We start from the raw sequence: 17,381 nt of genomic DNA on the forward strand, positions 1-17,381 counted from the left end.
GCCTGCTGAGCAAGCTGGGGAAGGGCAGGGGGATGCTGGGAGCTGTGGCCAAGACCCAGCCCGTGGCTTCATCCTCAGCCCCATGACAGCCATGTGCTGAGACTAGCCTCGCCCCTCCCATACCCCAGCCCTGCAGGCCACCTGATGGCCCACACATGGCCACAGTGGCAGGCACTGCCTCCTAAGCCCAGCATGCTCCACTCGGCCCCACGGCCCAGCCACTGGGTGCTACGTCCGGTAAGGCTGGGTCCCTGCCCTTCCAGCACAGCCTGAGGCTGAAGCAGCTGCAGGCCCGAGCGATCCGAGTCCTCACTGAGAGCGCCCCCAGCCTTGTGGCACCGCTGACCAGCATCTTCCAGCTGCAGGATGCAGACAGGAGCTGCCTGCTGGTGCACGTCCACCGCCTCCACCACGAGGGCAGGTTCAGAGAAGTGAGTGGCCCACGTGGCCGGGTCCACGGGGAAAGGGCTTCTCAGGCGGTGGGGCAAGGATGTGCCTGGCTCAGGGCCGCCTCTGTGTGGGGGCTGTTTGGGGCTTCTTTTCTACATGGGGGTATCAAGGACCCGGCCGTGGGCAGCCATCAGCTGTACGTGGGGTGCCGGGTCCCAGGAGCCCTCAGGCTGCCTGAGCCAACAGACACGTCAGGGCACAACCTGGTCCCAGGCCTGGGTCTCCCCCTGCCAACCCTGTGTCTCCCGGTACCCATCGGGCCCTCACACTCACAGGGTCCCAGGTGGGCCTGGGCCTGAGCTTCGGTCAAGCCACACCCCACCATGCCTGTTAGCCTCCGTCCCTCCAGAACCTTCACAGGATCACCCGGGAGGCTGCCCTTTGTGGGTGAGTTTGCCTCCTGGGCACTGGGGGCTGACTGAGTCCCCAGCATGGCAGTGAGCGCCCTGGAAGGAAACGCTCCTGGGAGGGGCTGAGCAGAGGGGCTGCGGGAGCAGCTGGTGCCGGCCCCGCCGCCCACAGCACCCCCAGAGTGGTGCCCACTCACAGGCCCAGTGTGGGTAGTGCCGGCGCCTGGGACACAGGATGAGGTTCAGGGCCAGGGCACCAGTCACGCCTTGGCACAGTCACCCAGGTGCGAGATACGTCTGGTCAGTATCCAATCCCTCATTGGCTGCTGGCGGGAGAGGTGGCTTCGGTCCCTTGCTGTCCGGGGCCGGGTCTTAAGCAGTGTGGCAGAAGCGTGGGGTTGGCAGCTAAAGATGTCTGGATAAGAATTGGTGGAGCTTTTGGAATCATGGTGGTTTGCTGAGTCTCCTTTGTGAACAAGGCTGACTTTTAAGCCCAGAAGGTTCCAAGAGGAAGACTAGGTCCTAGCATCGCAGCCCTGTCGTCCTGAGCCTGGCCAAGCTGTGACTTGCGTTTGTGTGGAGCAGTAGGGAGCGGCGGGGCCTACAGTGGGTAGGGAGGCGGCCGTCTTGCGTGGGGTGGCTCTGAGCTGTTCCCGCAGGTGCAGGGGTGCCCCCATGACTTCTCGGTGCCCTGAGATTGCAGATCCCAGTGCAGATTCCAGGGTGCAGCAAGAGGTGCAGCAAAGAAGCCAGGGGTTCCGGGCGCGGTGGCTCAAGCCTGTAATCCCAGCACTTTGGGAGGCCCAGACGGGTGGATCACGAGGTCAGGAGATCGAGACCATCCTGGCTAACCCGGTGAAACTCCGTCTCTACTAAAAAATACAAAAAACTAGCCGGGCGAGGTGGCGGGCGCCTGTAGTCCCAGCTACTCGGGAGGCTGAGGCAGGAGAATGGTGTGAGCCCGGGAGGCGGAGCTTGCAGTGAGCTGAGATCCCGCCACTGCACTCCAGCCCAGGCGACAGAGTGAGACTCCGTCTCAAAAAAAAAAAAAAAAGAAGCCTGGGGTGTCCTGCTTGGGGGTGCCTGGCCTGGGGGTGCTCGGCTCAGGGTGCACTGATCGTGTATGAGGAGGCCGGCACTCAGGGCAGTTGGTCCGCCCCCTGCCCTCTCAGGGTCCCCTTACTTCAGGGCCGAGCATGATGGGCACCACCCCACTGCCTGCCCACATGGGACCCTGCTGCTGAGGCTGTCCCGCTGGCACCCCGGATTCCTCTTCTCAGCACGACCCCTCACGGCGAGCAGGTGCACTGGAACCTGGGCGCGGGCGTTGGGGGCTGCCCTGGCCGGGCCCCACCCCCAGCACTGTCGCCTGCCATGCCCGGGGCCGTCGTCTCGCGGCGGGTGCATGGTGCTGAGAAGCCACGATGGTCGGGCACGAGACAATGCAGGATGGAGGGTCCCGCTCATGTGGCTGAATGGCGGCCGTGCCTGCGGAGAGTGCAGGGAGGCAGAAGGCAGGCTAGTGTTTCGGGCCGTCTTCTGTTACAGAGCCTTTCAAAGACTGTCTGGGGCCGGCTGAATGCGCCCCCCTCGCACTCCGAAGCAGGAATCCCCACACAAAGGGGGTCTTGTCCCGCACAGGCCCCTTCGGCGAAGAAAGCCATTGTCCCCGAGCGGGGCCGCCCGGCAGGCAATGCATGCTCCACTGCTCACCGCCGCGCCCGGCCGAAAGGGGCCGCATTCAGGCCTGTCCGCTCGGATTAGCCGGGACTCACGACTCAATGTGCTGCGATATTTCATGTCGAGGGCAGCGGCTGGCCCTGGGCGGGATGAATGCCTGCTTTTGTCCGCTGAGTTATTTTATTTACATTTTTTAAACAGCTTATCAAGGTAAAAAGATAGCTTTGCTTTAAAAAAAAAAAAAAAAAAAAAAAAAAAAGGCCCTCTTGGCTCCAGGCCCATGCAGAGGTGGGAGGCAGGGCTGTCGCTGGGGTCCTCGGCCTTCCAGCCTGGGCACCTGCCCAGCCTTCCTGCCCCTCAGAGTGGGGGGCCCAGGGGAGCCAGGGAATGCCCTTCCCGATGGTTGGCACCACAGCCCCTCCGGATTTTCTTTCTTTCTTTCTTTTTTTTTTTCCCTGAAAGCAGCAGCTCCTGGGCCTGTCTAGAGGTTTCTGCGGCCCCACCCCAACCCCACCAGCTGGACGGCCTCATCTCTCTCTTCCTGGTGGATGCCTTCCATCCTCTGGCAGCAGAGGTCGGGGAGGTCTGCCTGGTGCAGAGGGGCCCAGTTTGCCCCATCTGTCCTCATGACCCAGCCCCGGGCTCGTTCCTCCCATGGGGTCCACGACTCCTCACCTTCTGCTGTCTGCTCCCTGGGCCTGACTCTGGGGCCAGGTGACCTTTTTGTGCCTGCTGAGTTTCCCAAGTGGCCAGGCGTGGACAGTGGGTAGCTGTACACCATCCTCTCAGGGAAGTACAGACAGAAATGACCAGACACTGATTCTAAGCCAGGCACCACCACAATGAAAGAGCCATGCAGGGCCCCCGAAGCCTGAGACAGGGATCAGGCCAGGGAGCTTCCTGGAAGGGGTGGGTCTGCTACTTGCCACCCCCCAGCCCTCCACCCCTGTCACCAAGGCTGCCCATGAGGAAGCCTGGGCTCTGCCCTTTCCAGGGTGGAGTTGAGGGAGCTCCATCCTTGTCCTGTCCCCTGAGCTGCCAGGTCACAGAGCCTCCACCAGGCTCCAGGTACAAAATGCGGACACAGAGGCTGGGGGCCCCAGGACCCCTGCATGTCCAGAAAGCCCACCTGGCCTCAAGAGGACCCAGGTGCCCAGAGAGCTCCTGCGGGCCTAGAAAGAAAGGTCTGGACACCTGTTAGCCCTGGGCTCTGAATGGCTGTGGAGAAGAGAAGGGCTGAGCTGGGCACCTTGAACCCCCTCTGATGGGGTCACAGTGTGCAGGACAGGGAGGCAGAAGCTGCCCAGCTGGGGAACACAGCCTGCACCCAGCCCCGCCCAGGCTCCTCCCCAAGCCTGGGGCCTCCTTCTTGGGCTCAGAGGGGTTCCTGGATGGGCGGGGCCCGCCGAGGGCTGGGACCTGGAGCCTGAAGTCTGTCCTCAGAGGGAGGCCAGGGCCAGCAGCGGTGAGGAGAGGCCTGCCTGCCCCTTGCTGTGCCCCCAGCCTCCCTGGTCCCAGTGTCACCTGCTGAGGGCCTGGTCTCAAGGACGTGACGGGCGCAGTCCCATCCTCCACCCCGCTGCACCTGACAGTGCCCACATGGGGCAGGAGGAGCAGAGCCAGGGCAGGCTGTGACCATCCTGTGGTTCTGAACATGCTGAAGGTCCAGGCCTGCACTCCTGCCTTCCCGAGCTCTGGCAGCTTCTCAGGGGGTCCCTAGTCCAGAAGGGGTCAGAGCCCTTGTGTGAAGCTGTGGGTGTCACTGCTGGGGTGGTCCCCACGTGGTGGCCCCTGCGCCCATGCACATGGCCCTAAGCCCACCTCCCAGGCCCTGCACCCCTCCCCATGTGGTGAGGTGGCCCCGTGCCCCTCCCCAGCCCTGCGCTCCTTCCCACGGCCCTGAGGCCCTTCCCCTTGGCCCTGAGACCCCGCCCCAGGCCCCCGCGATCCTCCTCACAGCCCTGAGACCCCGCCCCGGCCCTGGTCCCCTCCCCACGACTCTGAGACCCCCACACCCCGGGCCCTGCGCCCCTCCCCACAGCCCTGAGACCCCTTCCCTGGGCCCTGCGCCCCTTCCCCGGGCCCTGCGCCCCTCCCCACGACTCTGAGACCCCCACGCCCCGGGCCCTGCGCCCCTTCCCCGGGCCCTGCGCCCCTCCCCACGACTCTGAGACCCCCACGCCCCGGGCCCTGCGCCCCTTCCCCGGGCCCTGCGCCCCTCCCCACACAGCTCTTAAGACTCCCCTGCACCCAGCCCCGGACCCTGCACCCCTTCCCCCCGGCCCTGCGCCCCTCCCCACAGGCCTGAGACTTCCTCCCCGGGCCAGGCGCCCCACCCCACAGCCCTGAGGCCCCGCCTCGGCCTTCGACCCTCCCCACAGCCCTGAGACTCCCCGCCCCGGCCCCTGCGCCCCGCGGGCCTGGTGGAGGCCTAGTCTCTTGGACCCTGGCCAGACAGTGGAGGCGCCGGGTCAGCGCTGTGCAGGGAAAGGCCCCCGGCCCTGCGCCCCCACCCTGTGCACCGGGGCTGGAAGCCCGGCTTGAGGCTTTCCCAGGCCGCTATTTTGGTCCTTTCTCTGGGCTGCGCGGGGGCAGGGCGCCAATGCTCCGCGGGCTGCTCTCGTGGGTCATTTTTGCTGGTTATGGGAGCGCGGCTTATGGAAATTATTAATAGCAGCTCAGGCCGGCGGTACGTGCAGGCGGTCAGGGCCCGGCCATGCCCCGATGGCAGCCATGTGGCCTTGTGGTGCTCGCGGCGTGCCCGTCTCCCGCCTCGTGGGAAGGGCTAGGACCCCCCAGGCCTCAGGGTGCGCTGAGGCTGGGAGTCCTCGGTCTTGGCCCCTCCACTGCAGGCACCATTGTGTTGTGGGCCCCGCAGTTGGGTCATGTGGAAGGTCACGGCTTTGCCCCTTGCCCTGACCCCACCTCCTATCCTTCCTCCAGCTCATCAGCAATCCCTGAGCAAGGCTCTGGGACCCAGGCTGTGTGGCCAGCACCCCCATGAGTCCCTGCTGCCCCATCCAGGCCAAGCCCAGGCCTCCCACCTGTCCCAGCCCATGCGAGGCCTGGCTCAGCACAGGGGCCTTGTCTGCCAGGCCTGGTCCCTCAGCCTGAGGGCCAGGTGGCTGGACACGGAAAGGCCCTGCACTCCGCCCTCAGTGATCAGGCTCCAGTGCAAAAGGGTGGTAGCCCCCCAAACCGTGGTGCTGCCTGGCCCCCTCCCAGGCCCTGAGTAATCTGCTGCCTTTGTGTTTGCCAGGCAGTCATGCTGGGCACGACGTTGAAGCTGCAGCCAGAACTTGATGTTGAAAAGGTGAACGTCTTTCTCATGTAAATTGTTTAGGTTCAAACTTGGATAATGCCCAGGTCTGTAGAAACAGTGTTTGGTGGAGGTGGGGAGTTCCCCAAGCCACAGGGGGGAGAGCAGGGCCATCGGGGGCCAGGGAGGGCCTCGAGAGCCCCCTAAACCACCATCCTCCTCGTGGGCTGACCTCAAATCAGACACCGCCGCACATACAGGCACCCTGTGTCTGGCTGTGCCCCGAAGCCCTGAGTGTGCGCCCTACAGCAGCTGAGGCCACCCCTTCCCTGGAGTGGGTACCAGGTGCCTCGAGGACACACAGCCCATGTGCTTCTGGGACCCTCTTCTGCTGCACATCTCCATTGCGCAGTGGGCTGGGGGAAGCAGTCACCTGTCTAACTAAATCTCTGGACAGATGACACAGTCCTCAAACCCACAGTGTCTTCAGGGATGGCAGATCCAAGCTTCTACACTGGGAATCTGTCCCTGTCACAGGGACGCAGGTGGAACCTGTTGGTTAAGCAGGGGTGGGGTGGGGGGGGTGAGCACCACTCGGGCAGAGCCAGGTGGGGACAGGATGCATACTGGTCTCCCTAAAGAGGGAGGGGTGTCTACACCAAGGCTTTCAGGGCTGTGTTCTGGGCGATGGGTGCAGACTCCAGGTCTGCAAGAGCTGGGGCCAGAGAGGACTCTTGGGGCTTCAGATTCTGCCCGAGGACTGTCCCCCAAGGCACTGGCGGGTAGGTGGGCCCCATGCAGTCGGCGCCAGGCAGCCTCACCTGCGGGGCAGAGGCGGTGGGGGAAGGGAGGTGAGGAGCCTTCCTTGAGGGGGCTTTGTCTAAGGGAACTGGTTCTTGCTGAGGGAATGGCTGGTGTGCCCCAAGGCCCAGCGCCACAGCCAGGAACTCCCTCAGGGCCTCCTGAAGGCACCGACAGTGTGTGGGTCTTGCAGTCCTCCTCGGGAAGCAGTGCTGGTATCCTGTGCCACGAGGAGGCATTTCCGGACTACCAGGGCTACTGCCGGTGGTTTGTCTCGGTCCTGCCTCCCCACATTTGGTGACAAATGAGCTTCCCCAGGGCGCCCCTTGCCTCTTAGGGCCTCCAGGCCTTCATCATGGAGATGGGGATGGCCACAGAGCCCACCAGGAGCCTGGGGTGGGTGTGTGTGAGCGCCAGTTCAGGCTGGGCGAGCACTGCTGGGCCTGGACGGCCTCCAGGGCCCTTTCGTTCTGATACTTTGGCCGCTCTCTCTGGGTTAGAGGTGAGTCAGGTTTTGGCTGAGGTGGTGGAGGCTGTGGCCTGACCGTGTGTCCCCCTGCAGATGAGCGTCCCACTGCTCCTCCAGGACAAGGTGGCCCTCGTGGAGCGCTATGTGGCTGGCTTTCCGGACCTCCAGAGGAGGCTGCTGGCCCTCATGGATTCCTGGTGCCAGCCTGACTTTGACATCAAGGACGTCGCCAGGTGAGTCCCATGGGGCACTGGCAGCTGGCACCAGATGGCATCCTGGGAGCCCTGGTTAGGGAAGGGAGTATGAGGGGGCAGCAGGCATGTGGGGTGTGAGCTCTCCGCAGGAGGTTCTGGTGTTTGGGTCACAGCTACCGTGTGACTGCAGCCGGAGCAGCTGCCTCTGGAGAGGAGAGGCTGGGGCTGGCAGCAGCACAGCCCTCTTCTCCCAAGTGAAAAGAGTTAACTGCTCTTAGAAGAATGAAAATAATTCTCCACAGTGGCTCTTCTTATACAGACATGGCCACCATCCTGCTTATTTGTTCATTCATTCCTTTGTTCTTTCATCTAATAAAGTTTTTGGAAGCACTTGGTGTGTGACATCTGTCAGCAATTACAGAGAAAAGGCAGCACCTGACAAGGAGCCCATATGGTGCCTGTATGGGTTCAGGGAAACCATGTGCCTGTGTGTGCATGTGTGTGCATGTGTATGCACATGTGCATGTGTGTGCCTGCAGGTGTGCATGTGTGTGCATGTGTGTGTCTCTGTTTGCATGTGATATGTGTGTGTGCACACGTTTGTGTGTGCCTGCAGGTGTGTGTGTGCATGTGTGTGCATGTATGTGTGTGCCTGCAGGTGTGCGTGTGTGTGTGCATGCATATCTGTGTGTGCATTGTGTTCATATTTGTGCAGGTGTGTATGCATGCATATGATGTGTACGTGTGTGTGCCTGCAGGTGTATGTGTGCGTGTCTCTGTGTGTGCATGTGGTGTGTGCGTGTGTGCGCATGTATGTGTGTGCCTGCAGTTTGTATGTGTATGTGTGTCTGTGTACATGTGTGTATGTGCGTGTGCCCGCAGGTGTGCATGTGTATGCATGTGTGTGCATGCATATCTGTGCATGCATTGTGTTCATGTTTGTGCAGGTCTGTATGTATGCATGTGTATGCGTGTGTGTACGTGTGTGTGCCCACAGGTGTACATGTGCATGTCTGTGCATGCATGCGTGTGTGTACGTGTGTGTGCCTGCAGGTCTGTGCATATGTGTGTGCGTGTACATGTGTGTGCATGCAGGTGTGCATGTGCATGTCTATGCATGTGTGCATGTGCGCGCGCGTGTGTGTGTGTGATATGAGGGATGACATCTGGGAGGGGGGGGGCTTCCTGCTGTGTATCTGGTCAAGGTGCTCCGAGAGTGAAGCAAGCTGAAAGGTCTGTGAAGGCTCCAGGGCCCATCCACTGGCAGGCAGATCCCGGCCTCCATGCCCCACACAGCCCCAGGGTCATCTCACTGGAGAGTCACAGGCTTAGACTTGGATGTCAGGCCACCCCGGGCCCATCCTCCTCCCCTTGTCATCCCTTAGATCAATGGGCAAGTCACTTCCACTTTCTGAGTTCGTTTCCTCATTTACACAATGGCGCTGAGTCCACCTGACTCAAAGCATTGCTAAGACTTTTCATCAGAGGGAGCAGGCAGGGCATGCACAGAGCCAGGCCAGGCACAGGTGAGCACATAGTTGCCATCGATCCTATTACATTAAAAAAAAAAGACACAGGGCCGGCCGCAGTGACTCACACCTGTAATCCCAGCACTTTGGGAGGCCAAGGCAGGTGAATCACGAGGTCAGGAGATCGAGACCATCCTGGCTAACACGGTGAAACCCTGTCTGTACTAAAAATACAAAAAATTAGCCGGACACGGTGGCGGGCGCCTGTAGTCCCAGCTATTTGGGAGGCTGGGGCGGGAGAATGGAGTGAACCCAGGAGGCAGAGCTTGCAATGAGCTGAGATCATGCCACTGCACTCCAGCCTGGGCAACAGAGCAAGATTCCATCTTAAAAAAAAAAAAAAAGACCTAGAACAAAACGGTGAATGCATTGATGGAGGTGGGAACCAGGGGTCTCATTGGGAAGAAAAGAAATATACATGGAAACTGGGAGGGTGAGAAAAACCCTGCAGTGTTAGATTTCATTGCAGATATTGGTTTAAATTAATGATTTTTTTTTTTTGAGACGAAGCCTCTGTTGCCTAGACTGGAGTGTGGTGGCACAATCTTGGCTCACTGCAACCTCTGCCTCCCGGGTTCAAGTGATTCTTCTGTCTCAGCCTCCCAAGTAACTGGGATTGCAGGCATGCACCAACACACCCAGCTAATTTTTGTATTTTTAGTAGAGACAGGGTTCCACGATGTTGGCCAGGCTGGTCCCGAACCCCTGACCTCAGGTGATCCACCCGCCTCAGCCTCCCAAAGTGCTGGGATTACAGGCATGAACCACCGCACCTTCCCTAAAGTAATGATTTTTAAAATGTTTCCTAGCTCTGTGCTCTGAAAGGGCCTGGATGCAATGGCAATGGGCATAGCAATGCCCCCATAGCATAGCCCCATAGCAATGGGCATGCCTGGCTGCCAGCTCAGCACCAAATGCCATTCTTCACTGAAAGAAGCAAGGGCTTTTCAGAGAACAGACTGAGCACAGAAATGACAATGGTAATGGAGTAGAACACCTTGACTTTTAAAAGTCCACGAGTCCACAGTGATGCCCAAGGAAATAGGGAGGAAAGCTCTTCTTTACAACATCTTTCAGCTAACATGAAAAAGGAAGGACAAAATTAAAAATCACCATATTGCAACTCTCCATAAAGTAACTGATTCAGGCATAGATCATCAAGGGATGCTAAGAAAGAAAGAGATAAAAATGTGAGTGATCAACATCAGGAATGAAAGGGGGGACATTGTTACAGACCCTATAGATATTAAAGTGGTCGTAAGGGGATATTGTTTGCAACTTAATGCAAATATACTTGACCATTTAGATGTAATAGACCAAATTCTTGAAAAATACAATTTACCAAAACTAACACTAGAAAAAATAGAACATTTAAATAGTCCTATATATCTATTAAGCAAATTAAATCTACAGTTTAAATCTTTATCACAGAGAAAACTTTATTAGAACCCAAATGGTTTCAGTAGTGAATTTTTCAAACATTTAAGAAAGAAATTGCACCATGGTTGGATGCAGTGGCTCACACCTATAATCTCAGCCACTTTGGGAGGCTGAGGCAGGCAGATCACGTGAGGTCAGAAGTTTGAGAACAGCCTGGCCAACATGGTGAAATCCCATCTCTACTAAAAATACAAAAATTAGCTGGGTGTGGTGTCTCATGCCTATAATCCCAGCTACTCAGGAGGCTAAGGCAGGAGAATCGCTTGAACCTAGGAGGCAGAGATTGCAGTGAGCCCAGATCATGCCATTGCACTCCAGCCTGGGCTTCAGGAGTGAAACTCCATCTCAAAACAACGACAACAGAGTGAGAAGACACCAACAGACTGGGAGAAAATATCTGAAAAAGATGTGGGATAAAGGACTGTTATCCAAAATATACAAAGATCTCTCAAAACTCAGCAGTAAGAAAATGAACAACCCAAATTAAAATAGGCAAAGGGGCCGAGCACAGTGGTTCACACCTGGAATCCCAACATTTTGGGAGGCCAAGGTGGGGCAGATCACTTGAGCCCAAGAGGTCGAGGCTGCAGTAAGCTGTGACTGCACCAGCGCACTCCAGGGGCAGAGTGAGACTCTATCAAAAAAAAAAAAAAAAAGAAAGAAAAGAAAATGAGGAAATTCCTTTCTATGCTTAGTTTGTTTAGAATTTTTATCAGAAGTATATGCTGGAATTTATAAAAATGACTTTTCTATTGAGATGAACACATGGTTTTTCTTTTTGATCAGTTAATTTTGGGATAGACTCACTTGGCCATTATGTATTATCTTTGGGGTAATTTTATTCCATTTGCTTAAATTTTGTTAGGAATGTTTACATCCATGTCCATGAGGGATCTTGGTCTGTTACTGTCTTTTCTTGTAATATATGTTTACTTTTGGTATCAGAAAAATGCTTGCCTGATAGAATGAGCTTGGAATTATTTCCTTGCCTTTCAATTTTCTGGGAAAACTGTGTGCATTTGGCATTACTTCCAACTGAAAACCCATTTCCTTAAAATAGGACTATTCAGATTGCCTATGTCTTTTTGAATAAGTTTGGTTGTTTTTGTCTTTCAAGGAATTTGTCCATTTTATCTAAGTTGTCAAACTTACTGGCTTGAAGTTGTTCATAATAGTCTCCTGTTATCTATTTATTATCTGTAGACTCTGTAGTGATGTCAATGCTCTCATTCCCAGTGCTGGTGATTTGTGTCTTTTTGTCCTGCAGTAATTCTATTATCTATGTCATTTCTAGGTCAGTTTCTACTCATCACATTTTGCCTCATATTTCCTCTTCTCTGCATGCCTGGTAATTTATTATTATTATTATTATTATTTTATTTTATTTTTTTTGACAGGGTCTCACTCTGTCGCCCAGACTGGAGTACAATGGCGTAATCTCGGCTCACTGCAACCCCTGCCTCCCAGGTTCATGCCATTCTCCTGTCTCACCCTCCGGAGTAGCTGGGATTACAGGCTCCCGCCACCACGCCTGGCTCATTTTTGTATTTTTAGTAGAGACGGGTTTCACCATGTTAGCCAGGATGGTCTCCATCACCTGACCTTGTGATCCGCCCGCCTCGGCCTCCCAGAGTGCTGGGATGACAGGCATGAGCCACCGCGCCCAGCCTAACTTTCCCCTATTTCTGAGACAAAAGCCTTCTTAGAACTATAGTCAATGCCCTGCCAATTGGGAAGCTTTTTAAACTCTGGGTCTTGGGAGCAGATCCTATTCCCAGCTCTTTGTAAGACTTGAAAACTTTTCCCCGTGATGTGTTCAGATGGCTCTTCCTCAGCTTTGTGTGATTTCCTTACACGCAGGGTGCTCTTAGGTGAGTTCTCGAGGGCGCTCCCTGCAGAGCTCCACAGCTCTTTTTCTGGGCATTTCTTCTCTGTGAACTCAGGGAAGCACCCAGTGTCTCTTGGGTTCCCCTTCCCTCGCATGTTGCTGGAAAGTTTCTCCAGGAGGGAAAATGGGGTGATTGGCAGCCTCCCTTCCCGTCACTAGGGCATCACTGCCCTGAACCACCTGTTGCCTAATGTCTGAGAACTGCTGTTTTTATTCAGTACTGTACCAAGGACCCACGCCAGGGTCCTTGGTAGGCAGGAAAGTGAGTACAAAGACCGGGTACAAAGAAACAACTGTCATTTTCTCAGAAGATATGTTTTTATATGTAGGGAAGAAAAACCAAAACATCTACAAATAAAGTATTAGAATTAATAAGTAAATTTAGCAAGATCACTGGTTACAAAGTAAGCTTATAAAAGCCAATTGTAGTTTTTATACTTGCAATAAAACTTGCTCAAATAGGATATAAAGTCACTAAGAATAAAGACTGGGTGCGGTGGCTCACACCTGTATTCCCAGCACTTTGGGAGGTTGAGGCAGGCAGATCACTTGAGGTCAGGAGTTCAAGACCAGCCTAGCAAACATGGCGAAATCCCATCTCTACTAAAAATACAAAACTTAGCTGGGCATGGTGGCGGGTGCCTGTAGTTCCAGCTACTCAGGAGGCTGAGGCAGGAGAATCACTTGAATCTGGGAGGCAGAGGTTGCAGTAAACCGATATCGTGCCATTGCACACCAGCCTGGGTGACACAGTGAGACTCCATCTCAAAAAAAAAAAAAAGAAAGAAAGAAAAAGAATGACATAAGAGATTGACAAACTTGACTTAATACCTTCTGGATATCAAAGGACATCATTGAGAGAGTGATAAGACAACTTCCAGACCAAGAGAAGATTACTTACAGTACATATCTTACAAAAGACTGTATCCAGAATATTTTTTAAGCAAAAAACCTACAAAGCAAATAAACAATAAAAGACAAACCAAATTTTTAAATGAGCAAAAGACTTGAATAAGCACGTCACAAAAGAGGATATCCAGATAGCCAATGGGAAAAGTTGCTAAGCACCATTAATATCAGGGAAATGCAAATGAAGCCACAACGAAATACCACTACCTCCTATCAGAAAGGCTAAAATTTAAAATTTGAACATACCAAGTGTTGACAAGGACATGGAGCAACCAGAACTCTCACACACTGCTGGTGGGATGTGCACTGACACAGACACTTCAGAAGATTATTTAGCAGTTTCTACCAAAGCAAAAAAAAGTATGCCAACCCTATGACATACGTTGTCCAAGTCCACTTAGCATATGCCCAAGAGAAATGAGCTCATTATTCATGAAAGCTCGCAGTCATGGCAGCTTTAGTCATCATCTCTGAAACCTGGGAGCAGCCCTAGTCCCCAGAGCAGCAGAGTGGATGCAGTGATCACGGTTCACAAACCCAGCTGTGAGAGACTGAACCTCGTCACACTCAGCAGCGTGGACAGAGACTGCATGGAAGAAACCAGATCCAAAAGTGGCAGAAGTGTCCCTATTCTACCATTCCGTTTGTATCAAGTTCAAAATCAGGCAAATAATCTCTGGCCATAGAAGTCAGAGAAGTGTGCGATGGGGATACACAGAGATGGACATGGGAGAAACTTTGGCGTGCTGGAACGTCCTTTATTTAAATTTTACTTTAGAGACAGGGTCTCACTCTGTTACCAAGGCTGGAGTGCAAGGACACAGTCACAGCTCACTGCAGCCTCAACCTCCTGGGTTCAAGCCATCCTTCCGCCTCAGCCTCCCAAGGTGATGGGATTACAGACGTGAGCCACCGCACCTGGCCTGGAACGTTCTATGTTGAGATGTGGGCAGTGGGTTTACCAGTGCATTTGCACCCATGACTGGCATACCTTACCATGTGTCACTTATACCCTCAGTAAATAGTTTATCTTAAAAAGTAGGACTTAGGCCAGGCGCGGTGGCTCATGCCTGTAATCCCAGCACTTTGGGAGGCCGAGGCGAGCTGATCACAAGGTCAGGAGATCGAGACCATCCTGGCTAACACGGTGAAACCCCGTCTCTACTAAAAATTACAAAAAAAACCTAGCCGGGAGAGGTGGCGGGCGCCTGTAGTCCCAGCTACTCGGGAGGCTGAGGCAGGAGAATGGGGTGAACCCGGGAGGCAGAGCTTGCAGTGAGCTGAGATCCGGCCACGGCACTCCAGCCTGGGCAACAGAGCAAGACTCCATCTCAAAAAAAAAAAAGAAAAGAAAAGAAAACTTAAAAGCACAAATGCCGTAACCAGGATCTTTGGAAGATACTGTGTCTGTGAAGTGGAGGTGGGGTTTCCACAGAAAGAGCTTCCAGACTGTAGGACAGAACCTGGTGGATGAAGGACAGGATGAGAAATGAAAGCTCAGTGGGAGGTTTGGAAGATACATTTGAAGTTGTCTTCCAAGAATTAGTACAAAATACATAAAGAGAAGGAAAATCAGAGAAAAGATGTTTAAAATTGGAGATGCTGTCAAGAAGGTCCAACCTACAAATAACGGGGATTCCAGGAAGAAGGGAGAGCAGGGAAGGCAATTCCTCGGTAATTCATCGCTGACAGGTTTCCAGATGCGAGGCCACGGGAGCCCCTGCGGGAACCGGACTTAGCAGGTTTGTGGAGTGGCTGAAGTGGGGTGGAGAGAGACCCCCCGGGGGGCGCATCGTCGTGAAATTTCTCAACATTAGTGAAAATGGAAGGGCCTCAAAACCTCCGGAAGAGCAGGTCACGTCAGAGGGGCAGGAAGAGGAACAGGTTATGGGGTCTCAACAGCAGTTCCGGGAGCAAAGCCTGCCTGTGCTACGGGAACGTTATCTCAACCCAGAAGTCCTGGCTGCACTGAACTCTCAAGCTGGTGTGCAGCGGGCCCAGACCCTGGAGGTGCACAGCTCCAAAAATACTCCGTGGACCTTATCTTGGGAAACACCCAGAGGCTGTGCTTCACCACTACCTGGAGGTCGGAGGGTGTGGACCAGGGTGTGGGGGGGGTGGTCAGTCCCAGGACGGTGCAGGGCAGGAGCTAGAGAGTGGCTGGAGGGGCAGGAGGAGCCAAGTGTCAAGGGACCAGGATGGGAAACTGAGAAACAACAGAGCCAGATAAGCATCCACTCTGAAAGCAGCAGCAGAAGGCTGAGCTGTTGAGGCCGTTACACGGCCAGAATATCACCAGTGAGAAGGTGCTGATTTAGCTAAAACTCTAATACTGTTATTTTGGGAGTCCGCCTTCCGTGGGGAGAAGTCAGCACCAAATACCCAGAGGTCAATAGTCAAGAGATCACAATCCAAGGATGTTACCCGGAAACGTGGAGGCAAATACACAACCATTTCAATGTCGACCTGCAAGTGCTAAGGATGGGGTGGGCAGGGCCGGGGGGTGACGCCTGCATTTTCTTATAAACCTCACTTGAGGTTTGAACTATGCATGCATATGACTTTGATGAAAACGAAAATCTTAAAATGTATTACCTTAAAACAGCAACAGAGGCTGTGCCTCTCTCCCCACAGACAGTACCCTGAGGTGACCTCCTTGAGCCTGGAGAAGCTGAGTCCGAAGGTGCTGAGCAGGCAGGTCTTGCGTCTGCAGGAGCGGTACGGCGTCGCCCCGGGTGAGTCCAGCCCCCGCATTTCTGCCCCGGAGGCCAGGGAGAGCCGCCAAGCGTGGCCAGGGACATGTTCTGTGACTGGGGCTGCCCATTGTTCAGGTGCCAACAAAGACCAACCTTCCCCGAGAGCCCCTCCCTGCCTCTTGCCTAGCTCATGCCAGAGTGGCTGCGAGGTGGGCCTGGCCTGGGCCCTGCCACTGAGCAGCCCACGGGTCTGAGAGCTCCTCTGCCCACCTAGGGCGGCTCCGGGAGCGCTTCCTGCCTCCTGCCTGGCTGCAGAGCTGAGGGTGAGTCCGCAGGACTCCGCAGCCACCCCTCCCAGACCCCTCTGGACAGGCTGACGGCCGCACCTGCCTGTGTCATTGGACACCAGGGGAAGCCAGGTCCCCTTTGTTCCCAGGACCCCCTGCAAGGGCCAGGAAGATGCACTGAGGCCCCATCCACGGGGCCCTTGAATCTCAGGAGGGTGCAGGCTGGCGCCTGGCTGGCAGTTGGGGTTTTATCTGGATTTTGCAGTGTTTCTAGGTTCTCAGCATGGTTACAGCCCAAATCCCTTCTGTCGATGCAGTATTGTATCCAGAAGCCTTTGGACGTAGTATCCCACAGGCAAAATGAAGCCTAAAAGCATGGAAATGTCAGGAAAGCTGCCCCGTCTGTCTGGACCTGAGGGAAGGGCCTTTGCAGCAACACCTGGGCTGCCCAGCTGTGCCCCCAAGTAACTTCTCCCTTCCTCCTTCCTCCTGTCTCCTTCCTCCCTTTCTCCTTCCTCCTTCCTCCTGTCTCCTTCCTCCCTTTCTCCCTTCCTCCTTCCTCCTGTCTCCTTCCTCCCTTTCTCCTTCCTCCTTCCTCCCTTTCTCCCTTCCTCCTTCCTCCTGTCTCCTTCCTCCCTTTCTCCTTCCTCCTTCCTCCCTTTCTCCCTTCCTCCTTCCTCCTGTCTCCTTCCTCCCTTTCTCCTTCCTCCTTCCTCCTTCTTCCTTCCTCCCTTTCTCCTTCCTCCTTCCTCCTGTCTCCTTCCTCCCTTTCTCCTTCCTCCTTCCTCCTGTCTCCTTCCTCCCTTTCTCCCTTCCTCCTTCCTCCTGTCTCCTTCCTCCTGTCTCCTTCCTCCCTTTCTCCCTTCCTCCTTCCTCCTGTCTCCTTCCTCCCTTTCCCTTCCTCCTCTCCTTTCTCCTCCCTTCTTCCTTCCTCCTGTCTCCTTCCTCCCTTTCTCCTTCCTCCTTCCTCCTTCTTCCTTCCTCCCTTTCTCCCTTCCTCCTTCCTCCTCCCTTCCTCCCTTTCTCCTCCTCCTTCCCCTGTCTCTCCTCCTCTCCTTCCTCCCTTTCTCCTTCCTTTCTCCTTCCTCCTTCTCCTCCTCCTTTCTCCTTCCTCCTTCCTCCTGTCTCCTTCCTCCCTTTCTCCTTCCTCCTTCCTCCTGTCTCCTTCCTCCTGTCTCCTTCCTCCCTTTCTCCTTCCTCCTTCCTCCTGTCTCCTTCCTCCCTTTCTCCTTCCTCCTTCCTCCTGTCTCCTTCCTCCTGTCTCCTTCCTCCCTTTCTCCCTTCCTCCTGTCTCCTTCCTCCCTTTCTCCCTTCCTCCTTCCTCCTGTCTCCTTCCTCCCTTTCTCCTTCCTCCTTCCTCCCTTTCTCCCTTCCTCCTTCCTCCTGTCTCCTTCCTCCCTTTCTCCTTCCTCCTTCCTCCCTTTCTCCC

General features: G+C 55.2%; 1 protein-coding gene across 5 annotated transcripts in view; it reads left to right on the forward strand.

Annotated features, from left to right (window-relative positions):
- Positions 1–17,381, forward strand: part of EXD3 (exonuclease 3'-5' domain containing 3) — a 117,289-nt gene that overhangs the window by 51,846 nt on the left and 48,062 nt on the right. For 4 of the 5 annotated variants that reach the window (XM_030919494.1, XM_030919493.1, XM_010372642.2 and 1 more), the window contains exons 5-8: positions 264–431; positions 5,740–5,793; positions 7,103–7,242; positions 15,604–15,704. In XM_030919494.1, coding sequence (XP_030775354.1) covers positions 264–431; positions 5,740–5,793; positions 7,103–7,242; positions 15,604–15,704 — 463 coding nt within the window. The remainder of the gene's footprint in view (positions 1–263; positions 432–5,739; positions 5,794–7,102; positions 7,243–15,603; positions 15,705–17,381) is intronic. The other variant, XM_030919496.1, reaches the window with a different exon arrangement.

This window comes from Rhinopithecus roxellana, chromosome 16, assembly GCF_007565055.1.
Source record: "Rhinopithecus roxellana isolate Shanxi Qingling chromosome 16, ASM756505v1, whole genome shotgun sequence".
Taxonomy (NCBI): domain Eukaryota; kingdom Metazoa; phylum Chordata; class Mammalia; order Primates; family Cercopithecidae; genus Rhinopithecus; species Rhinopithecus roxellana.